We start from the raw sequence: 25,598 nt of genomic DNA, 5'->3' as shown, positions 1-25,598 counted from the left end.
CCTGTGTCATATGCAAGACGCCCCAAAAGACTGTTTTGGTATTAGGCCACAAAGAATAATGTGTGGATCCATGTTCAAGTAGATTCCTTTCTGCTTCTGGTTGTTGTTCATTTTTTTCTGGCTATGATATAAAAAAACTGAGTTTTCCTTGATAGTATAAGGCGGTTTGTGATTTTCCATCTTGACCCTGTTGCTCTCTTCCCAACAGCCAGTGCCCCTCTAGTTCTTCCTCTAACCCACCAGGGCTTAAGGTACAACCTTTACTCCGCTCATCCCACGCAGCCATCATTGGCTGACACATGACTCCGCTATAGAAAGGATAATTAACTTCTATTAAATGTTTTTGAAGATTCTCAGGCATTAATTTCTAAGGAGAAATTCCTAACCCAGCAACTACTTGCCACCTAGTGACAGCTCCATAAATTACAGTTATTAGACATAAAAAGAATTCAATTCCTAAGGATACTGGCCATTCAATTTTAGGTTAAACATTTTGGGGGGAACTTATACACAAAGCATTTTTTTCCCTTTCCAGTACAATTACTTGAACAGTTTACCTTTTATAGAACATTCAGTACATTTCCATGACAAGTCTGATTCATAATGCTTGAAACTTAAACATCTTTGATGCTTCAAAAGTTCAGGTATGACAGATTCTTTGCTTGACCAAACTTAAGTCAGGCTCCTAAACTTCTTCAGCCCACCTATGTACTTTCTTGTAAAATAGTTTTAACAAAGAATGCTAAGTCAGTTTAACAGGAGAATTTCTCACCCTCTGCATCTGATCAGGTTTCTCATCCTCCATCACCCCCCCCCCCCCCCGTAATGTCTCATCACCCTGGCTTGTCTTCAGCAAAAATCCTGTTAGTCTGTTAGCAGACTCTTTTACTTCTGAAGTTTCTTCACAGTAACTTTCCATCCACTGACCCTGTCTTAGTCTATTTTGTGCTATAACAGAATGCCTGAGACTGGGTAATTTATAAAGAATGGATTTATTTATTAGAGTTCTGGAGGCTAAGAGATTCAAGGTTGAGGGGCCCAAATCTGGTCAGGGCCTTCATGTTGCATCAACCAATGGCAGCAGGCAGACGGGCAAGAGAACCTGCATGTAGGGGCAAATTCCATTTTTTAATTTTTTTTAGTACTGGTAATTGAACCAGAGGCACTTTACCACTGAACTATATTCCTTTTTACTTTTTATTTTGAGACAGTCTCACTAAGTTTCTGAGGGCTTTGCTAAGTTTCTAAGGCTGGCTCTGAACTTGCAATCCTGTCTTAGCCTCCTAAGTCACTGGGCTAGAATTGATAATTTTAAAAGGTATTTGGGGGCTAACGTGTAGCTCAGTGGTACAGCACTTGACTAACATGCCCAAGGTCCTGAATTTGATCCCTGTTGCTTTAAAAAAAAAAAAAAAAGCTATTTTGATAAGGTTATTCCATATTCTCAGCAGAGTATAACAGGAGATGTTGGGCTGAGGTATATTTGGAGAATGTGACTTGAAGAATAACCCAGTTCTTCACAGGAAAAACATCTAAATTGGTAATGATAGTTTCTGCCTGTTCAGGATGAGATTGTGGGAAATCAAGAGAACTACTTTCAATGGGGGCTTACCTTTTTTTATCTCCAATCATATCACCTAGAAATTCTAGCAGTTATATTATTTGGTTGAAGAAAGTATTATGCTGCCAGCATCTTCTTGTTACATTATCTATAAATTATATGCTAATAACCAGCATCACACAAACATAATCACTTTGCAACTCTGTAATGATAACCAGACTCGGTCTAGGAATTACTGGGACCAGACCCTAACCCAATAGAATCCAAAATATGACTGGAGTAGACAGCTCTTTCACCCTACCCAACATCCATGTTTTCACCTCAATGATATTTCGGGAAAGAACTGTTTTTAAACATCTGAGTAGGGCTCTCCATCAAAGCCCCTCAAACCATAGGACTGACATATAATCCCAGGTAAGGGTAAACAGACTGCTAGGCATTTGACTCATGAGCACAATGGCATAATATTAAAAAAATAAAAGAGCTGAGATATTTTGATGGTAGGACTCTAGAAGGTCTGACTCTCAGCTTCTATAACCTAGATTCCTAAAGTTACCCTAGTTTTATCCTTCCTAAGGCTGTTGGCCCAGCTTTTGCTTAGATTTTACAAACTATCTTCTGTCCTGATAACTTTTGTCTTGCTGAAGTTAACCCAAGGAAGTTTCTTCTGCTTGTAGTCCAAAAAGCCTGTGTGATCCATTCACTACTGAGTCAGCTGTTTCCTTAAACTGGAAAGCTGTACTTTTACTCTGGTGGTGGTGAGCTCAAATGCAGGGCCTTAGGCATGCTGGGCAAGTGGTCTACTACTGAGCTACACTCCCAGTCCTAGAAAAGCTATAGCCTTAACATGTTAATGTTTACTGTGGATGATACTAAAGAAATTTTTAAAACAAAACACATTTCTTCCAGAATAATAGTGACCAAAAAACCTTCAGTAACTGGCTTTAGTCTCCACTTTTTCAAACATACTTTAAATAAAAAATGATTATACATACATATATTAGTCCTCTTTATTCTGTATAAATAAGATTACAACTTTTAAATAAAATGCTTAGTTCTAAGAAATAGAGAACTAAAATATGTAAACATTTTGGCTAATGCCAAGTCAAAGTCACACAAAACTACCTTCTATTGAAAACCGAGTGGGGAGACAGTTATGACTGTGTTTTCACCTATGAAGAACTCAACTGCATTCACTCTTTCATCTCCTAAGGATATTTTCAGAAACAGCATAAACATTGTTATGGCAGTCTAGCTCCGAAGTGAAAACATGGGCTGAGTTACAGCTTACTACAATGACCCACCTAAGACTCTTTGAAAATTAGCCACAGATTGAAATATTTACATAAGTTCAAGACTTTGTTCAACAATGAAACATTAACACAGGTCCTTAAGCGCCTTTAAAAATAACAAACTTTTCAGTTTCAACCAATCAAAGCTTTCATTCAGAAATGTTTCTTAAATATCAAATTTCTCTTCACAGACACTGTGTCCGTTTTCTTCATAATCTTCTCTTGTAACCACCATATCTTCAAAATCGTCATTTTCTGATATCAATTTTCCACCTTCCCAGGCATAAGTAATAGGGCTGAAAATAAAGGTTAAAAAAAAAGAACCCAGATGATTTTATAGAAATTAACTGATGATTTACGGACATGAACAACTGAAAGCTTCAGACACTAATTACCAACTAAAATATTTCAAGTTCTAGCCAAATGAACTTAAAAGGAAAATCACTCAAGGCGTAGAAATAAGCAAAAGTTTCACATCAGTTAATTCAAAAGGCAAGGAATCTTGGTTACAAACCACTGTAAAATAGTGAGGTTTCTGCCCCTCAGTGCTGTGGTACATGCCTGTAATCTCAGAAACCCAGGCAGCAGAGGCAAGAAGATCTCAAGTTCAAAAAACAAAACTAAAAATAAAATAAAAATTTAAAAGGGCTGGGAATGTGGCTCAGTAGTAAAGCGCCCCATGGTTCAATCCCCAGTAACACTACACACCCAGGGGGGATGGGCTGAGGTTATGGGTCAGTGGTAGAGCACTTGCTTTAGCCTGTGTAGGCACTGGGTTTGATTCTCAGCACCACATATGAATAAATTAATAAATAAAATAAAGTTCCATTGACAATTTAAAAAATATTTTTAAAAAAATGGGAGGGGGAGTTCTCCAATTCCCCTGATTTATCAACTCTCTACTTTGATAAAAATATAAGCTAAAAGATAACTAAAAGGAAAAATAATGTCATAATTGAGTCTAAGTTCTGCTTGTGACAAAGATATGTCACCTAATTAATTCTCATAGCAACTCATGAAAGCTATTATAACTCCACTTTATTTAAAAAGGTTAAATCTGGAATTAGGATTTAGCCTGGATCTAGGATTTAACTCAGAATTTTCACAGTCTGTTCTTTTGCTGCCATATTTTGTTGCAGCAATAATAAACACATTTTAAAACACTGCACGATAAACAATTACATGCTAGGACATACATAATAGGTCAAAATTAGAGCAGATATTTAGGTTTGACTTTGCTATCTGCAACAAAAGTTATACTCTGTGTTATGACTCAATACTATTTCTACTTTTCTTCTCTCCCAATTTAAGGAGTTTCAAATCTGAAAATGGTAAAGAAAAAAGCTAAGCAAAAAATGTTCTCTGTATTCTATTTATTATATTTCCTAACCTTTTATAAAAACAGATTTACATATATCTCTCTTTTATTTATATTTTTATGAAAGATATATATGTGTATACATATATAATAGATGCACAATCAAGATTTATTGAATGAAAGAATAAAAACCGGGGCTGGGGTTGTGGCTCTGTGGTAGAGCGCTCACCTAGTATGTATGAGGTGCTAGGTTCGAGCTTCAGCATAACATAAGTAAATAAAATAAAGGCATTGTGTCCAAATACAACTAAAAAAATATTTTAAAAAAAGAATAAAAGCTATTTCTGTGGATCCCCTGGCCTGTTATATGTTTATGTAGGATGAAAAAATAATATTCTATGGGGCATGGTGGCACATGCTTATAATATCAGCAATTTGGGAGGCTGAGCAGAACCAACCTTAGTAACTTAGTACGACTCTGTCTCAAAATACAAAAATGACTGGGGATGTAGCTCAGTGGTAAGTACCCCTGGGTTTAATCCCCAGTACCCCCCACCCACACACACAAATGCAATATGGTTCACATTCTAAAGAGTATACAAACATTATTATTGAAAAAAATCATTCCAGTATTTAACAACTGTTTATTCCTTTATTTATTATCTATAAAAGAAAATGATCTAATGACGGTCTTCTGTTAACTGCCATCAACTTTGAAAAGTTTTTCTTCAGATTTAAAACAAAATTCTAAAATCAACTAGAGTTAGGTATGTGGGGTTTTGTTTGCAACTCTGCTACTAACACTAACGGTGGATTTTTTAGACATATCTTTGGTAAGTAACTCCTAGTTACTGCTATTGTTGAATAAAAAGCCTTTGTTTATTTATAATATAAGAACAGTGAACAAGATAGCCTGTAAACCCACGCTATGGCTCTAAAATTCTACCTTAATTTTTTTTACTGCTAAAGTATCTCTCTTTCTCATAAACAGAGTAGGAGGTAATATAAAACAATTTTAAATTAAAAAAAGACTAATTCAAATATAAAAGTTCATTGAAAACATTTAGAATTTTTTAAAATTCTAAAATTTTTAAAAATTCCATATAACTTAATGGTTCAATTCTTATAATTTCTTTTTTGGGGGCAGTATACTGGAGATTGAACTCAGGGGCACTGAACCACTGAGCTACATCCTCAGCCCTTTTTTCTACTTTATTTAGAGACACGGTCTCACTGAGTTGCTTAGCACCTCGCCATTGCTGACGTTGGCTTTGAAACCATAATCCCCCTGCCTCAGCCTTCTGAGCCACTGGGATTACAGGCAAGTGCCACTGACAATTTCTATTCTTGATAGAAACTGTCAAGAAATGACATCTCGGGCTGGGGTTGTGGCTCAGTGGTAGAGTGGTCACCTGGCACAGACAAGGCCCTGGGTTCAATCCTCAGCACCACATAAAAATAAATAACTACAACTAAAAAATAAATTTAAAATTAATTAATTAATTAATTAATGATATTGTATCCAACTACAACTAAAAAATAAATATTTTTTTTAAAAAAAGGAAAAAAAAGAAATGACATCTCAGGTAATCCAATAAATGATAATTCAATTTCTTTGCCTATAAAAATCTCTTAGGAATAAGGACTGATTTACCATATGAATTGGTCTAATGTTAGTTATGTACAAACATGATGGCTGATATTTTATACTTCATTTCATTTTTTCATATTTACTTTTTAGTTGCAGTCGGACACAATAACTTTTATTTATCTATTTTATATGTGGTGCTGAGGCGAACGCTTTACTGCTGAGCCACAACCCCAGCCCTTCATTTCATTTAATTCACTAAAATGGTTTATCATTTTAATTTTTGAGATAAGAAAATGAAGATCCAACAAGTGAAATGCCAAGGTGGTAAAACCAGATTTTAAACTCAAGTCTCCTATATACCACCTTACCTACCAGATGACATCCGTGCTTTATTTCTATATAAACCAACACTTACTTTTCAGGCAGCACAACAGAAACATCATAATCTGTGGGAGTGAGACATCGAACTTCTGAATAAACTCGATCCCTAAATCCTGGGAAGAGGGAATTTCCTCCTGTCAAGACAATGTTCTTAAAAAAATGTGGCTGCATTTCTTTAAAGGAAAAAAGAAAGAAGGAAAAAATGCATTAGAAAATCTGTTCACTTAACTTTCTGGAAAGACATGGATGAGGGTTTAGGTAAGATGTGATTAAGGTTTAGAGTTATTAATTGAGAACTATACAATTTTTCAGTTTATACAAACAGTATAAACTCACAGATTTATAAAAGAAAAGGCTAAAGTTAGGAGGGTAACTACTGGCTACTAATTCACATGCAAGTTATACAAATGAGTATCATCCTACCACAGACATTTGATAATTATAATCCTTCCTCCACTGTAGAATGAAAAGGTCTTTCATGAAATTTTATTTATTTATTTTTTTTGGGGGGGTATCCCAGGGATTGAATTCGGGGGCACTCAACCACTGAGCCACATCCCCAGCCCTTTTCATGAAATTTTAAACTTGAAGCCCAAATTTCCAAAGTAAGATATATTTATTCTTCAACACTTTACTTTTGGAAAAAAAAAAAAAAACCATAATCTATGACAACATTTAAAGAAAGGATCTAAGTGTGAGTGCTCATTAGTTGTACCATGGCAAACATTAATTGCCATAAGGTTAGTCAGTATTAAAAGTCTACAAAAGCATCACTGGGAAATCCCATCCAATGTTTCTATTCACCAAAAAAAGGAGTTTCCTTATATTAACAAACAGAATTTCATGACATAACATTAAAGCAGTATAGAACAAAATGTTGTATATGGCATGATAGTATTTTTATACAAAATGTGAAATTAATAAAAAAAAACATGAAATAAATGCAAAGGTGATAGCTTTATGACCTTTCTTTCTTTTTAATGCAATGAAAGCGTACTACATGTGCTAAATTTTCTGTAATGCCTAGGTGGTTCCTTATGAAATAGAAAGATAAGATAGAAAAGTACTCAAACTCTGGAATATTATTTACTTAAATCATGCTTTAGGAGAACCCACAAATCACAGCAAAGTACAATAATCCATTCTCATTAAAATCAATCTTACATGTTAGTCCAAATATAACAGAATAAGTCAGTTCCATCAATAGCTGAAAACCACTAAATTGTGAAAATATAAATTTCTATTCTGTGTTGATTAGGGCTAAATTAAATAGACCATGACTTTACCAAAAAAAAAAATTTATAATCCAAAACAAATCAGTTAAGAATTATTTAAGCACATTATGGGATCTGGAAGTCTATATAAATAAAACAGATGCCATTTACTTAAAATTATTTAGAAAAAACAGTGATCATATAGCTTATTGTTTTGAAAACTATCATTATTCTTCAATATTTTATTGTAATTATTGATGTACCTTCAGGTAAGTTTTGAATTGAATAGACAATCGCTTCTGGAATTCCCATTTCTTGGATGCCTATATCAGAAGGATTAAAGAGTATTTCTGGAACAGCAAATCTCTCATTGGCCAGACGAAGAATTTGTTCTCCAGATTTATATTTTCCACTCAACACCATCTCTTCCCTTGGCTTAAAGAAAAGTAAGATAAAAAGTTTAAGTTATATTACCTAGTTCACATGACTAAAAATAATAATAGGTATATAAATATATTAACTGTGTTCTTGGAAGTTTCAGAATTCTCAAAAACTATAAAAATCTAGCCTTACGTCCTGTGGCCAAAACTATATAAATAAAACATTACTGACTCTAATATGCCTATTCCCCCAATGATAATCTAGCAGTTTTATTCCCTACATTCTAAAAAAGAAAGAAGAGCATAGAAGAAACTTCATAATCTACCTACACTGATCCAAATTTCTAGAGAAGAAGGAACATAAAGACTTTACTATGTCTTGTGTTCCTATTACCATCTACTTTTTTTTAAAATATATTTTTGTTTTAGTTGTAGATGGACACAATGCCTTTATTTTTTGTTTATTTTTATGTGGTGCCAGGGATCAAACCCAGTGCCTCACACTTGCTAGGCAAGCATTCTACCACTGAGCCACAACCCCATCCCACCATCTACTTTCATTACCCTACTTTAGATTTGATGTTTATTAGACATGTGGTTCCATTCTATTAGGATTTCTTCTTTTCCTTACACACACACACACACACACACACACACACACACACACAAAGACACCACCCTAAATCTTTACATTTTTTTACTATTTATTTGCTCTATCAAAAATCAGTTTCCAGGGCTGGGGTTGTGGCTCAGTGGTAGGGTGCTTGCCTGGTGCAGGTGAGGCATTGGGTTCGATCCTCAGTACCACATAAAAATAAATAAATAAAAATAAAGGCATTGTATCTACCTACAACTAAATAATTTTTTTAAAAAAATCAGTTTCCAACTGATTTAAGTAAATATAGTTTTTATCCTTGAAATTATAATGCCAACATTATATAAGGCCAGTTTTCCTTGCTGATTTCTGACTTGTATTTCGCCTCAATAATCTGGCCAAAAAATAAACACACACACACACACACACACACACACACACACACACACATATATACACAAAAGTTTCAGGTATGCTAAGTACTAATAATTACATAAAATCTAAGTATCTATCAACCAACCCAATGATAATAAGTTAATACTTTCCTTTTTTGAATTTTATCATTCACATACATAATCTTTTACTTCTTATTTATGTGTACCTAAACAACATAAATTATTATTCTGTATTGGCTAAGTACATACTGCTTTCTAAAACTTGTTTTCTATTAAACATCATGTTTCTGAGATTTGTCCATGCTGATCATGTAGCTCTACTTCATTTTCACTAATGCTTATTATTTTATAAAATATATAAAAAATTTATTCTCCTGTTAATAGATATTTAGGCTGATCCCAATTTTTCACTAAAATATGTTACATGCATATCATTATAAATGTCTCCTTTTTTTTCTTTTTAATTTTTTTTCCAGTACTGGGAATTAAAATCAAGGTCTCATGTATACTAAGTGAGCACTCAACCACTAAGCTAAAAAAATACGCAGACATTTCTCTTTCTTTCTTTTTTTTTTTTTTGCTGTTATCAGTTCCCATTTCTTTCCTAAGGATTTTTAACTTTCCAACAGTCCTTATCAAGCAAGCAACTAGAAGGGCAAACTTCACATTTAAATGAATACAGATCTGACATTACCTAAGTTGATCAAAGGTAAGGAAAAATTACTTCATTTTGACAGCTAAGGCAAACTGCTTCTCAAAACTTTGAAAGTGCATTGTATTTTGCCCTTTTCAATCTGATCCTATTGGATAAACATTAATAAAATTCAGCACTAGGTAAACTATGTCAATAATTTTTACAATAGGGGTTGAGGATGTGGCTCAGTGGTAGAGGGCTTGTCTAGCATGCACAAGGCCCAATATTCAATCCCCAGCATTACCAAATTAATTAATTAATTAATTAACTTTACAACATGAAAATTACCAGTTTCTAAGTAATTTAATTATTTTTAGAGGGTGTTGGTCTTTATTGGGGATTGAACCCTATGGCCTTACACATGCTAGGCAAGCACTCCTCCACTAAGACATATTCCCAGAGCCCACTTTTTTAAAATTGTTTTTATTTCAAAATAGGGTCTTGCTAAGTTGTCCAGGCTAGCCTCAAACTTGGAATCCTTCTTCTTTAGTCCCTGAGTAGCTGGGAATATAGGCATGTACCATAAATTAACTCTTCTTAAACAGAGAAAGATTAACCATAATATAGATAATGATCTACAGATTTGTCCCATATGCTATCATTTGGCTGATAGTTTTTTTTTTAATATTTATTTTTTAGTTGTAGTTGTACACAATACCATTATTTTATTTATTTATTTTTATGTGGTGCTGAGGATTGAACCCAGGGCCTCACGCATGCTAGGCGAGCATGCTACCGCTAAGCCACAACCCCAACCCCAGTTCTTTTTCTTATTTAGTGAGAAATTTACTAATCCAATCTTTATACTCATGCCTGGAGAAATGGCAACCAGAAAAGCTGTCATCAACAACTGTGTCAAGCTCTGTCAATCCCAGCTAGATGTGAAAGGCTTTTTAAACCTGACTGAAGTGGGTCACTTGAAGAAACAACACTGATAATTTTTTGGGGGTGGGGGGCAGTTTCTGGGGATTGACCTCAGGGTGCTTTACCACTGAGCTATATCCCCAACCCTTTTTAAGACAGGGCCTCGCTAAGTTGCTGAGGCTAGCCTAGAACTTGCAATCCTCCTGCCTCAGCTTCATGAGCTGCTGAGTTTACAGGTGTGTGCCACATGCCTGGCACAATTTTTTAAATTACCTTACAAAAGCCCTTCTTAATTGTACTGAAGTCAGGCAAAACATAGTCTATCATTACTGTATTTTCTTCTCCTTTCAACCTGTAAAAAGAAACAATTTGTGAAATATTTTAATTATATGTAACAACATCCAAAAACCAATTTTTCAATTCTTAGATTACTAGTATACATACTTTGGATGTATACATACTTTGCAATATCCATGTCTCTGTAAAAGTCCTGAGACACATAGCATACATCTTCTTTCACTTGATTAATCACGTGTGTTTCATCCATAACGTGTAGCTGCCTAACAGAAATATATTGTAAAATTTGAAATGGAGAAAATTTGAATATAACTTACAATTATCATTTAAAACTTTTTCCTGAAATTAAATTTGGGATCACTGATTTTTTTAAATATTAAACTCTTTAATGTGTAAAATATTTTAAATTTTATGGAATACTCTCATTTCCATATCCCATTTAATCTCTATATTATTCCTCTATGGACAGGTTTTTAATCCAGTTTGTAGATAAACAGCGGTGTTTAGTATTAAGGATTTCCCAACTAAAGAGCAAACTTTTCTCCCAACAATTCTGAATACAATATTGCCATTATGCCTTAACATTTTGCTTTTTTTTCCAATTGTAGAAGTTTTACCCACTAGCACACAGAATCTAGCATATAAAAGATGCTTAATATTTGATATGTGAACCTAAGAAGATATAAATTTAGTGTAGTAAATAAAAAACAATAAAAAGTGGAATGATAACCTTTGAATATTTTTCTGTGCACACAGATTTCATTATATAGTTTATTTTTTGTTATCAAAATCAGATGAATCTGTAATATGTACTTATCCCTAATATTGGAAGTTTAGATCAGAGAAGAAGATATTTATGTTCATTAACATGGATTTTGGAGTCAGAGACCTAGGTTTGAAATACAGCTGTAGCAGCCAAGTTACTTTACTTTTTTGGGATTAAATCCCATAAATGCTAAAAACTACTAAACAGAATTATAAGAAGTAAATGATTATGATAATACATATGAAGTGTTTAACATAGTCTGTGTACTTAATGAAAAATTTTCTTTTTGATTTTGTATATTAAACATCTTTCTATTCCACATTTCACCTTCTCTCATGTACCAATGAGAAGAAAAACTGCCAATTAAACTGTGTCAATTCTGAGGTATCGACTATTGGAAAATTCATCACTTCGAAGATTAAAATGTGGGGGGAAAACACAACTCAGAATCCATGAAATATAGGCATTTTTATCTATATATCTAATTACCTCATTACTTAGTCATATACTAGGACACAGAATATCAAATAATTTTAGTCTCTTAGCATATTTCAAAATTGTTTACCAGAAAGGTTATTTCAAGTTGTATTCTTATCAGTAATCAATAAATGTCCATATAAAAAGTCTGCAACATCATTTGAAAAAAAATTATGTTGTAAAAACAGCATTTTGTTATTTTTCTCTACTTTCTCTACTGAGAAGAGGAATTCTATTATTTGTTTTATCTAAGTATCCCAAGATCCTAAGTAATAATATTTGCTGAATTGCATCTGTGATATTATTATAGGAAATGTAACTTTTTTTTTAAATGGTACTGGGGATTGATTCATGTCAATTTACTTCTTAGACTTATGTTTACCTTAGTTTTGATTACAAAGGCTTTTTGACCATTTATAAGATTTAAAATTGTGATATAAGTTAAAACACAAAAGCTGTCAAAACCTATCCTGATAGTATGGTTCCCAGAGCCTGGGAAGGATAAGTGGGAGGTAGAGGAGAAGATAGAATGGTTCACAGGTACAGGGGTACAGCTGAAAAAGAGGAAAATTTCTATGTTCTATAGTAAAGTAAGACAATGATGGTTGACAACAGCTATTTAAATATTTCAAAATAGCTAGCAGAGGGGATTTTGAACATTCCCAATATAAACAAATAATAAATGTCTGAAGTGATACGTATGCCTCCTATACTGATCTGATATTACACACTGGTATATATGAGTACTGAAATCACACCATATACACTATAAGTATGTACAAGTACTATGTGTGAATTAAAACTAATATAAATATGTGTATGTTTGTGTGTGAGTATGTATGTATATTTGTACACACATAAATCTTATCCTGTTAGGAGCTGGTGGTTTTCCAGACCTGAGGAGGACACAGGGGAGTTTGGATGCAGTCATCTTCTGCTTGAATTGTGCTGTGGTTTTATGGGTATGTTCACTTTTTGAAAATTCAGTTGTAGACTCATGGTGTGCATCCTCTTCTGTACACATGACTTATTTCAATAAATTTTCAATAAAGTTGCATGGAAGAAAATATATCAGGTACTATTTCTTCCACTGTTTTTATGCTTACCACTCAGTTAATATTTTCTTGCTGTGCTTTTTGTTTATCTTTGCAGTGCTAGGGATTGAACTCAGAACTTTGCACATATTAGGCAAGAACTCCACCACTGAGCTACTTCTCCTGCCCTCTTTGTGTGTGTGTGCGTGTTTGTATATGTCTAAAAATCCTGATCTGCCTCAACATTGTCTCCCTTTCCAGCTTGTTGCCTCTAATGTGACTGGGGTGGGGAATTAAATATCCAAACTTACTGAAACTGAGCCCAATTATTTTTTGGTTTTGTATTGAATAACACTGACATAAACAACATGTAAATGTTATTCATGAGTTTTCTATTTTTTAGAATATTTAAATAAGGCAAGACAGAATGAACTATAAAAAGTAGCATATAAGGGCTGGCGTTGTGGCTCAGAGGCAGAGTGCTCATCTAGCATGTGTGAGGCCCTGGGTTGGATCCTCAGCACCACATAAAAATAAATAAATAAAATAAAGATATTGTGTCCAACTAAAATAAACAAATATTTTTTTAAAAGTAGCATATAACTGTTATAAACTCAATAATTAAGAAGGCCCAGCTACTCAGTAGACTGAGGTAGAATTAGAACTTTGAGGCCAGCTTGGGCAACTTAGTGAGACTCTATTTCAAAACAAAATATAAAGGGCTGGGAATATAGCTCAGTGTTAGAGCATGTGAGGCACTGGGTTCTATCCCCAGTATGGAGGTGGGGAGAACAGGAAATGGTATAGCATTATGCTTAATGAAAAGAATCAATCTCTAAAGGTTATTATATGATTCTGTAACATTCTTAAAATAATAAAAACATAGAGATGGAAAAGAGATGGGAATAGAGTGAGTGTTATGGTTTTTATATGAGGTGACACGCCCCTCTCCCGCCAAAGCTCATGTGTGAGACAATACAGTAAAGTTTCGAGGTGAAATAACTGGTTTGAGGGGCTTAACCTAATCAGTACATTGATCCACTTGAATGGAAACTGAGTAGTGACTGCTAACAGGTAGGGTATGGCTAGAGGAGGTAGGTCACTGAGGGCATGTCTTTGGGGTTTATATTTTGTCCCTGGCAAGTGGAGCTGTTTTCCTTTTCCATATCTTTCTACCATGATGTTCTGCCTCACCTTAGGCCCAGAGATATGGAGTTGGTGTCTATGGAATGAGATCATAGAAACTATAAGCCCCAACTAAACTTTCCCTGCTCTATGTTGTTCTTGTTAGATCTTTTGGTCCCAGCAATGCAAAAGTTAACTAAAACACTAGTGGAAAAAATATAAAGCGGTAATACAGGGCTGGGGTTGTGGCTCAATGACAGACTGCTGACCTAGCATGTGCGAGGCACCAGGTTTGATGCTCAGCATCGCATGAAAATAAATAAAATAAAGGTATTGTGTTTGACTGCAACTAAAAAAATATTTTTTTTAAAAAAGGAGGCAATACAAAAAGTTCCTTTGTGGTGATTATACAGCTTTACACATGGAATAACTGTGCATGCATTTATACAAATTAATGCATGTAAAAACTGGTAAAACCTGAATATGGTCTGTGGTCTAGTTAATAACATTGTATCAATGTCGATTTCATTGGGTTGATACTGTATTATAGTTTATTAAAGTAACACCAGTCTATCATTTTTACAACTTTCCAAGTGTGTGATTATTTCAAAATAAAAAGGAAAAAGTTTTAATGGACTAAGGTTAGGTGGGTGCAGTGACACATTCCTATAATTCCACTGACTCAGGAGGCTTAAGGCAGGAGGGTCACTAGTTCAAGGCCAGCCTCAGCAATTTAGTGAGACTCTGTCTCAAAATTAAAAGTTAAAAGAAAGAAAGAAACAGAAATATCAATAGTAATGCCTACAGAGATTAAAAACATAAAGACACAATTCAAATGTTATACTTTTGTGTGAAAGTGGGTCTGACCTGAGAGGCAAAGAGGGGAGATCTGGTTTCCTTTTTAGTTCCCTTTCCTTTGTATGCACTTGAAATTTGTTTTACCATGTTCACATACATTATAATTTTTAATACATAATCAATATGTTAAATTCCCTAGAATTCAGAAATGTATTTTTGGTAGGCACTATCATTATATATTCTCAAAAGCTTTCCAATTCAAACATCATTAGTATATATTTTTAAGCATGATTTGAATTGCTGCCTGAAACTACAACTAAAAGTAAGAAATAATTTTAGGGCTGGGGATGTGGCTCAAGCGGTAGCGCTCGCCTGGCATGCGTGCGGCCCGGGTTCAATCCTCAGCACCACATACCAACAAAGATGTTGTGTCCGCCGAGAACTAAAAAATAAATATTAAAAATTCTCTCTCTCTCTCACTCTCTCTCTCTCTCACTCTCTCTTTAAAAATAATAATAATAATAATAAACAAACAAAATAAAGTTAAAAAAAAAAGAAATAATTTTAAATTATTCTAGAAAGTTCATTCCCAGTACCTCATATCCTCTGAAAGAATCAAATCTAAGTATTACCTGTAAGATATGATTTCCTTTAGATGGTTGGTTAAAAGTTTTCCTCCCACATTTATCCTAAAAGAGAAGAATTCAACTTTGGTTCAGTTATCACATATTCCATCCTAAGAAATAATATGCAAATAAGATGAAATAACATGAAAACTAAATGCAACTCACCGAATAATTGCTTCTTTTTTCTTTTTACTTCTACAATAAGGAACTATATGTGTAAAGGAATATCCACTATCAACAATGATACAGCATAATTCAGAAGGATTATCTCGGAAATACCTATGTGCACTGAGAGCCCCAGCTATAAAGAAAAAAATGAATGTGTTAAATAAAAGTATACCATTAGTTTAAAGCAATAAAGAAAGATAGCAGACTAAAGCAAGCACAAAGATGAAAATTTCCCTTTAACTATAAGAAAAATGTTAATTTATAATAATATTCAAAACTTTCACAAGACGTTTGTAATGTTTAATTTTTTTAAAAAAAATCATACAAGGTAAATATAAAAAGAAATTTGTGATCAGTTTTCAAAAGTAAAGTTCACAGTTTATTAGCTGCAACAGCAGCCAATTTTTACTGAGGATTTATATGCCAGACTTTATTCTAAACTCATTATATAATGAGTGTGGGTTTTAATATACAAAAGAATCCCAACTTACAGATGAGGAACCTGAAATACAGGGATTTAAATAATTTTTCCTAGGGTATACAATTAGAAAGTAGCAGAACCAGCACTCAAACCTAGGTGATGTGCTTTACAGGATCTCTCAACCTCAGAACCACTGACATTCTGAGTCAGATAAGTCCTTCGTTGGGGACTTTCCTGTGCATCACAGGATGCACAGCAGCATTTGTGACATATACCCACTAGATGCCATGAGCATCCTCCTAGTTGCAACAACTAAAAGTGTCTCTGAATACTGCCAAATATTCCCTGGGAGACAAAAATCACCCATTGGTTGAGACTATTTCTAGAGATTATGCTCTTAACCATTAGAGCATACTGTTGCTCACACAGACTTAAAAGTTTAAATGCTTTCATGTACACAATTAGATGATATTACCATAACCTTTGATAAACTTGCTTTTAGGTCATTTTTCTTCATATTAAGTAACAGTGTAAGCTATATAATTTCAATAATATAAACAGCAAATATCAATGACAGAAAATGAACCCAATAATCTTTTGGAGACTAGAATATGTGGCTAATAATTTCATTAGGGAGAAATATCATATTAGCACAAATGTACTGAGAGGTGCAATTATATAAACTAAAGGTTCTAAAGAATGCCACCCAGTATTTTTAGAGTTTCTTTACCCTATTTCTATTTACTTTTTTTTTTTTTTGGTGGCATAGGGGATTGAACTCAGGGGAGCTCTCCTACGGAGCCACATGTACAGTCCTTTTTTAATTTTTGTTTTGAGACAGGGTCTTGCTAAATTGCCAAGGCTAGCTTCAAACTTGTGATCCTCCTGCCTCACCCTCCAGAGTAAGTAGGATTACAGGTGTGCACTATTGCACCAGGCTCACATAGTTCAATTTTAATGAAAACTCTTTAACTTACCATTTACTCTTAATACTGCTTGGAACTGATATTCTTCAAATAGAATTTCATTCATTGATTCTTGAATTGAAGTGAAGTTAAAATATGGTTCTGTGATAATAATATTAGTATCTAAAAAATCAACCTATGGGAGGAAAAAAAATCCCCAAAAGTTTTATAATTTGTAGTGACTATCATCAACATTTGTTTTAAATATGAAAACAAAATGATTTAATCACCACAATAAACCTAACTCATTATTTTTCCCACTTAATAGATGAGAAAACTGAAACAGTAAAGTTGAATAAGTTACCAAGCTTCATATAGCTACTTAGAGACAAAGCTAGGATTTAACCTCAGGGAGTCTGATTAGAGAATCTATGCACTTAACTATTGTACAATCCTACTTTTCTTAATGGTAGCATTAATAAAATGTTATCAAACTGTTAAAAATAATTATGAAATAATAATGAATGATAAAACTACAAGTAGCAGGGCCACTGCTATGTTGTTTTTAAAAGGAAAAAAGCAAGAAGCTTCAAGATGGGGCAGGGGTTGTGGCTCGGTGGTAGGGTGCTTGCCTAGGATGTGTGAGGCACTGAGTTCCATCCTCAGTACCACATAAAAATAAAGGTACTGTGTTGACCTACAACTAAAAAAAATTAGAAAAGAAGTTTCAAGGTATGAATTTAAAGATTACATAAATCTCCCTACAAGTTTGTTGTTGTTGTTTTTTGCAGAATTTTTATGTACAGAAAAATCAGGGAATCCCCATCTAAAAACACAGTGTATGTTTAACCCAATTTATAGTGGTCATTTCTTTAACTTTTTTCTTTTCCAACTGGACAATTCAAGCCACAGATTTTGGACCCAGAACACTGCCTCTCCAGTGATGGTGGATCTCATTATATCTGTCTTTGGTCTTGACAGCTTCAACTAGCTTATCTAGACCCCCTTTGTCTTCTGAGTTAACCTGTGTGAAGGTGAGGATGGTGCAGGTCTTCCTGTGAGCAAGATGTCCTAGTCTGATCTCCTTTCCCCTTTCTAATATAATGCAGCAGGGAATCCCCATCTAAAGACACAGATGGGCAGGAAGACATTCAGCTTGATCATATCTTGTGCAATCACCACCAGCTGAGCATTCTTGTTTTCTACCAAGGTGGTAACAATATTAACCCCTGCTCAAAAGATAGGTATTCTCTTAGTGGGAACATCCCCTATGCTGACAGCTTTCTTCTCAGCTCAGGCCAGTAGTCCTTCTTTTGTCTCTTGCTTTGCTTCTCGTGTGCACTTGTGCATCAGCTTAAACAGTCTAATATGTGTGTGGCAGTCCACAGCCTGTATGAACTGGTCAATCACAGGATGCACTTTCAGCCATCTATAGCTGGAAGGCCCTTTGCAGCTGCAGACAGATATAGTGAGGCCATTTAACAAGTGGAGGAAAGGCAGTATGTTTTATCCAATACCAAAATTATTAGGCCCTTTCTCATACAGGGGATCTACCATCTTGATCTCTTGCTTCTTCTTGACAGCAGGGCCAGGGCCACTTGCTTTCCCCTTGGTCTTCTTTCCTTTGGCATCTTGGGTGGCTGAAGGAAAGTGCTCTCCCGCCCATTCTTCAGAAGTAATAACATTTTATACATTGTTTCAATATATCTCTACTCAGACTACATTCTACTCATTTGCATTTTTTAAATACTTAGAAAATCAAAGCTAGACAAAGCTATCTTTAAAAGATTGAAATATATAACTGAAACATTCATAAATCTGTAAATCTTAAAGTGTAAGATTGAATTTTTCATTAGAATAAGACATGGAAATAGAATTTGAATACATACTCTTAATTTGTTACCTGATACATTTCTTTTCCAAAAAGGTAATCCCAAACTTGTCTTTGAACATCCCAATTCACCAAGTAGCCCTAAAAAATTTTTTAAAACATTTAATTAGCAAAAATATTTGAGCAATTTTTAAAAATCAGATTAATATATTCTAAATCATTGAGTTCTATCTCTTTATGGTTACCTTTTCAGTCTAATGCTGTATGAGTATCAAGCCAATTATATTGATATGTTGTGTTCTTTTTTAATTTTTAAAAAATATCTTTATTTATTTTTATGTGGTGCTGAGGATCAAACCCAGTGCCTTACATGTGCGAGGCAAGTGCTCTGCCACTGAGCCACAATCATCCCAGACCCCATTTTTCTCTTTTTTTAAAACAAAACAAAACAACTGCAGGCATGGTGGCACATGCTTGTAATCTCACCAACTTAAAAAGCTGAGGCAGAAGGATTGCCAGTTCGAGGCCAGCCTTGGAAATTTAATGAGACTCCAACTTGAAATAAAATATTAAAAAAAAGGGTTGGGGATGTCACTCAGTGGTAGATTGGTCTTAGGTTCAATCCCCGGTACCATGTACACACACGCAAAGTTTAAAAATTTGTAAATTAATGAAACCATAATGTCAAGGGTTCAGAGGACACACCAATATATAGGATGCTTTTCTATACTTTTTTCTTAAATTCATGTGTGCACATGAATTGAGATTTAATTTAAGTAAAATTCAGTATTCACAACCAATAACTAAATCATGGTCACTTATTTTAACTAAGACAATTTCAATTTTGGGTTTTAATTAAATGTCAGTTAAAATTTAGGTTAACTTTTCTCAGAGATGTAAAAATATTTTTAATTTTGTCCCTAGCATAGCACCACAAAAAAAAAAGTAAAACAACAAAATTTTGTATACATATGCACAACATAATATATACACCTTGGGTCAATATCACTAGAAACAATAATTAGACTACTTTTTAAAAAATATTTTATTTTCTAGTTATAGGTGGACATAATACCTTTCATTTTATTTTTATGTGGTGCTGAGGATCGAACCTGGTACCTCACACATGGTAGCGCTCTACCTCTGAGCCACAACCCCAGCCCCTAGATTACTTTTTTTTTTAATATTTATTTTTTAGTAGTAGTTGAACACAATACCTTTATTTTATTTATTTATTTTTATATGTGCTGAGGATCGAACCCAGGGCCTGGCACAAGCTAGGTGAGTGCTCTACCAATAAGCCACAAACCCAGCCCTGGATTACCTTTTGAAAAGGAAGGATATAGAAGAGTCCAGAAGGGTCTTTTATTTCATCTATCTGGTTAGCAGTAAAAGTTTTAAGACGTGCTGTTTTTGACCTGAACTGACAATTAGGAATAACCCTAGAAACAAAGAAACAAATGATATAATTATCCCCTAAATATTTAGTTCTTATTCCTACATATGTAATTTTTAAAATGCCTTTATTTAACCATCATCCTGAGGGTCAAAATACCCAAAGCAAGTGTTATTCATTCTGTCTTTAAATAATTTGAAAATGCTTTAAAAAAAAAATGATTGTAGTATGTACCACATTCTATACTGGACCCTTTATCTTTCTCAAATTATCTTCTAGAAACCATTATGGGTGGATATTAGTTCTGCCACTGCACGATAACAATCAGGGCTTTAGTAAAGGTCCTAGTCTTTCTGTCTTTAATGTGGAAACTCTTTAATACAATTCTGGTAAAAGATACAGAAGTTCAAAATTCTGGCCATAAAATTGTGTTTTCCTGAAACCAAAGATTTTTTAAAATTTATTTATTTATTTTAATTAGGTATATATGACAACAATTTGATTCATTGTACCCAACTGCAGCACAACTTTGTTTCTCTGTTTGTACAGGATGTAGCATCACACTGTAAGTGCAGTCAACGAAACCAAAGATTCTATTTTTAATCAATAAGATGCTATACGGTATAAGTAGGAACTACATTTAAATTGGTTGCTGCTCACCATAAGTTTACAATGTGGGTAGGAAAGCAAACAAGAGCCATTGTCAAACACATTTGTATGCATACACACACAGGCACAATGATGTTAGGATAATGCTGCAGTACCAGCTTATTTCAATTTCTGTACTGTCAGCACTTTCTCTACATGTTTAAATATGCTTGGAGGACATAATTTTAGCAGATTCGTTGTTCTTGATTTTTTTTTTTTTTTTGGTACCAGGGATGGAACCCAGAGTGCTTAACCACTGAGCCACATTTTAATTTTTTTCTTTTGAGACAGGGTCATATTAAGATATTAAGTCCCTTAGGGCCTTGCTAAGTTGTAGTGGCACCCCCTCCTCCACAAAAAAGTCTTAACTGGGCTTCTCCAGAAATCTTCACCATGGCTGATTTTAGGACTGTCAGCAAAAGAGTCTCTGCAAAAGAGTTCAATGTAGATAAACTACCTATTTTCATGCTTCCCTATTTTCTTGGCCACTAGCCTGGAAGAAATCGGAACTCCAGCTGCTGGACATCCCCTTACTAGTTTTTCACACACACTTATCCAGTATAGTAGTTTGTAGACATGTAAACAAGGCCGCTGGCCTTGAGCTGGAGCTTCACAGAGATGTCTACATTTCTAAGATAAGAGAAGTTACCAATTCGGCTCCATGGTAACAGCTGGCAGGGGGAGGAAGAAAGGGGAGAAGAAGCTCTCCCCTTCTCAGATGTTGTCCTTGAAGGGTTAACTTGTCCATAACAGTGAAAGAAAAAGCTGCTTTTCTGTAAACTTCTGCAGACTGAACTTCTGAGCCCCTCCCCTTACACCCTGGGTATAAAATTCTGAAACTACCTGAACTCGGGGTTCAGGGGATTAATTGTTTACAGCAAAAGCTGTGCCCTCTGAACCTGGCTGCAACCAAATAAAACTGTTTCCCTCTATCTTCGGTGCCTTGTCTCATCTGTCCCTACAACAAAGTCACTAAGTCACTGAGGCTGACTTTGAACTTTAGGATCCTGCTGCCTTAGCCTTTCAGGATTACAGGCATGCACCACTGTGCAAGGACTGTTCTTGATTATTTAGCATGCTTTGCTTTTTTCTTTTGTTTTCTAACTGTGCACAGTGTCTATAAATAACTTTAAAATTTTTCTGTAATTATGGAGAACCTCTAGTTAATTCTCTAAGTGATAATAGAATTGAGATCAAGGATATGAACAGTAAGCACACTGCCAAAATGTTTTCCAGAAAGAATGTAATAATGTACATTTCTACTCAGTCTGATTTCCCTCTTTATAAAGAAATAAGTCAGGCATGGTGGCAGGCATCTGTAGTCCCAGCTACTTGAGAGGCTAATGCAGGAGGATCACTCAAGTACAAGAGCTTCAGGCCAGGCTGAGGAACAAAGTGAGAACCTGTCTCAAAAGAAAAAACAAGCCAGACATGGCTGTGCACACCTGTGATCTCAGCAAATTAGGAGGCTGAGAAAGGAGGATTGCAAGTTTGAGGACAGCCTCAGCAAATTAGCAAGGCCTGCCTCAAAATAAAAAATAAATAAAAGGGGCTGGGGAAAAACTTTTTAAAAATAAAAAGGCAGCTCGGTAACAAAGTGCCCCTGGGTTCAATTCTCTCTACAAAAACAAAAACATAACAAAAAGGCAGGGGAAAAAAGACAATTAAAAGAAGTTAAAGTGCCAGGCACAGGGCACACCTGCAATCCTAGTGGCTCTGGAGGCTGAGGCAGGAGGATCATGATTTCAAAGCCAGCCTCAGCAAAAGCAAGGTGCTAAGCAACTCAGACCTTGTCTCTAAATAAAATACAAAATAGGACTGAGGACGTGGCTCAGTGGTTGAGTACCCCTAAGTTCAATCCCCAGTACCTTCTTTCTCTCCCGCCACACACACATAAAAGTTAAGTACAACACCGGGGATAGAATTCAGTGGTAGAGCGCTTGCCTCAAATGTGCATTTGCTGATTTCTGGATTTCTGGAGAAAGATTTCTGGAGAAGCCTAGTTAAGATTTTTTTTGTGGAGGAGGGGGTGCCACTACAACTTAGCAAGGCCCTAAGGGACTTAGTATGACCCTGTCTCAAAAGAAAAAAATTAAAATGTGGCTCAGTGGTTAAGCACCCCTGGGTTCCATCCCTGGTACCAAAAAAAAAAAATTAAGAACAGCAAATCAGCAGATTCAATAGATTCAATCCCCAGCACCAGTACAAAAAGAGAGGGAAAAATGATAAGAAAAAGAATCCTTCGTGAATTTGATCAGGTCTTTACATGTCGGCTTCAACACAAACACATTTTATGAATACACATCTTCTGAATGTCATTGTAGTATTACTGTATAAGTGACCGACCAGGTTAGCCAGTGGACTTCAAAGTCTTCAATATCTCTAGATCCTAGACGGTGATATTTTAACTTTTGGGGGGGTCATAAAACCCTTTGGGGATCTGATGAAACCTATAATCACATTTTCAGAAAATGCGGCTATACCAAAAACGTTGCCCACAATTTTTGAAGGTTCATGAATTTTGTAGACCTACCCCTCAGTCAGTAACTCATGTCTTGAAGCCTGTTAGGAAACGAAACAAACATCCCACTTCCGGAGCTGCGCATCCCAAAACTAAAACCAAAATCAATTCCAGTTCAAAGCATGACAACCTCCAACCCAGCTCCAACCAGCGCATCCCCAGTCTCAGGTTAGAGCCGCGCGAGGGCGTTTCACTGACGTTAGGCATTGAAGCTTAGCATGCGAAACTACTGAGCATAGTCTTGTCCCTCGGAGAAAGCCAATACTTACGAGACATTTTCATGGCTGTAACCGATTTTGGCATTGTAGGCTCCATTATCCAACACTAAAGTCGTCATTTTAGCAACTCTCTTCTTTCCTTTCTGACCCTTCTGCTCAGGCTTCTTCCGGCTCTCTATGGTTTGGTGGGCGGAGCGATAGACCTCACTTCCGGCTACCTTAGCAACGGAGGATGCCGGAAGTGAGCGAGACCGCTTGTTAGCATGCATCCATCGTTTCCAAGCCTAACCTGTTTAGGTGGTGGCGAGATTCTACAAGAGTAGAAAAATGCAAACTCCATTGAGTTGCGCCTGCAAGTGTCTTCTAACCCCTGTAGCGAACCGGGATTTCTTTAGTGTGTACCCGTCTTTGAACAGAATTGTTCAAACAATGACATTTCTTGGAGAACAAAGTGCAAAATCATATGTAGCATAGAATTGGATATGAGGTCTCTTCAGCCTCATTCCCACCCGATTGTAGGATCCAACCACGAATTACATATGCTTTGTTCAGTCAATCTACATTTTTTTTTTTTTTTTTTTTTTTGTACCGGGGATTGAATCCAGGGCGCTCTACCACTGAACTACATCCCCAGCCCTTTTTTAAAGTGTTTATTATGAGACAGGGTCTCACTCATTTGCTGAAGACCTCGCTAAATTGCTGATATTGACCTCGAATTTGCGATCCTCCTGCCTAAATCTCCTGAGTCGTTGGGAGAGGCACGATGGCGCCTGTCAACCGTCTTTCTTTTTAACTCACATACACAGCCCTCTCTTCTGCCTACTTGTTCCCTAGGACTTAGCTTATTGTGTCTTGTCTAAAAAACGCTTCCTGCGGGGTGCGGTGGCGCACCCCGCTAATTCCAGCGACTCCAGAGGCTGAGGCAGGATACCGAGTTCAAAGCCAGCCTTAGCAATTTACCGAGGCCCTAAGATACTCAGTGAAACCCTGTCTCTAAATAAAATACAAAAATGGGCTGGGGATGTGGCTCACTGGTTAAGCGCCTCTGGGTTCAATCCGCGGTACCAAACAAACAAAAAGCATTCCTGTCACACTCAGTTCTCATTCCTGGAATTAGGTTTCCCTCCTATGTGTTCCTGTAATACCCCAGGCCTATATTTCATAATCGTTAAGAGAATTTATTTTGGATTAGAATCCAGATTCTGCCACAAACTGACTCTGTAGCCTTGGGTGATGAAGATAATAAAGATCAAAACTTACACAACACTTACCGAGTGTATGCTGTTTCAACATCTTTTACCCCAGCCCTTTTATTTTTTACTTTAAAGTAGGGTCTCCCTAAGTTGCTTGGGGCCTGAATAAATTGATGAGGCTGGCTTTGAACTTTCAATCCTCCTGCCTCAGCCTCCTGAACTGCTGGGATTACAGACCTGTCCCACTGGGCAGTTTTTCCCAAATCTTTACATATGTTAAGTAATCTTTACAATTTTATGTTTAGGTATTATTATTATTATTATTATTATTATTATTATTATTATTACTATATTGAAACAAAAGAGCAGAAGGGGTTGAGAACACAGCCTCTAAATTTAAGCTGCTGAATCAAATCCTGGATCTGCCACTAGATGACCTAGACAAGTTACTAACCTCGCTATGTCTCAGTTACCTCATATAAAATGAAATAATATTAACATTCCCTTGAAGAATTGTTTCAGGAAGAGAACATTATAAAAGTCAAGTACCTAGAAATAGTTATTACTATTATCACTGCCTTTGACCATTGATCATCCTCTATTAACTTGCCTAAGTGGTAAATTCCTTGAAGTTGGGCACTCTATTCTATTGTTATCTATATGCCTTTATATTAAAAAGTTCATTGAAGGCTGGGGCTGTAACTCAGTTGCAGAGTCCTTGCCTAGCACGTGTGAGACACTGGGTTCGATTTTTAGCACCACATAAAATAAAAAAAACAAATAAAATAAAAACATTTTGTTAAAAAAGAGTTCATTGAATGCTCAATTACATTCAAATTTAGTTATTCTGTTTTCTCCAACTAAATATTAATGTAATAAGATCTCTTCA

The 25,598-nt window shown here is 35.4% G+C and overlaps 1 protein-coding gene across 4 annotated transcripts; it reads right to left on the bottom strand.

Annotated features, from left to right (window-relative positions):
- Positions 1 to 1,939: 1,939 nt before the first annotated feature.
- On the bottom strand, positions 1,940 to 23,681 carry ACTR6 (actin related protein 6). 4 transcript variants are annotated; one of them, XM_081310469.1, is made up of 11 exons: positions 23,568 to 23,681; positions 20,058 to 20,175; positions 18,806 to 18,874; positions 16,975 to 17,098; positions 15,574 to 15,709; positions 15,415 to 15,471; positions 10,747 to 10,845; positions 10,559 to 10,637; positions 7,621 to 7,792; positions 6,178 to 6,316; positions 1,940 to 3,149 (listed from the first exon to the last, which is right to left on the bottom strand). In XM_081310469.1, exons 1-11 carry the CDS (start codon positions 23,633 to 23,635, stop codon positions 3,020 to 3,022), a joined length of 1,191 nt encoding a protein of 396 aa, XP_081166595.1. In that variant the 5' UTR covers positions 23,636 to 23,681; the 3' UTR covers positions 1,940 to 3,019. The 4 variants fall into 4 exon arrangements, with proteins under 4 accessions (XP_081166595.1, XP_081166596.1, XP_081166597.1 ...); XM_081310470.1 differs by lacking the exon at positions 20,058 to 20,175 and having other exon boundaries at positions 18,792 to 18,874; positions 23,568 to 23,642; XM_081310471.1 differs by lacking the exon at positions 20,058 to 20,175 and having other exon boundaries at positions 23,568 to 23,642.
- Positions 23,682 to 25,598: the final 1,917 nt, after the last annotated feature.

This window comes from Spermophilus citellus, assembly GCF_964194105.1.
Source record: "Spermophilus citellus genome assembly, chromosome: 10".
Taxonomy (NCBI): Eukaryota; Metazoa; Chordata; class Mammalia; order Rodentia; family Sciuridae; genus Spermophilus; species Spermophilus citellus.
Note: the sequence above shows the minus strand (reverse complement) of the source record. Positions and strands in the feature narration are given on the sequence as shown.

What these genes read in the sequence shown, in the direction of transcription:
- ACTR6 (XM_081310469.1), bottom strand. Translation starts at nt 23,635, where the DNA reads ATGACGACTTTAGTGTTGGATAATGGAGCCTACAATGCCAAAATCGGT. An exon ending in TTGGAAAAGAAATGTATCAG is followed by an intron (nt 17,099 to 18,805) that starts GTAACAAATTAA and finishes TTCCTCCCATAG; the next exon opens with GTTGATTTTTTAGATACTAA. An exon ending in TCTGTTGTGCTGCCTGAAAA is followed by an intron (nt 3,150 to 6,177) that starts GTAAGTGTTGGT and finishes CTTTATTTTCAG; the next exon opens with CCCTATTACTTATGCCTGGG.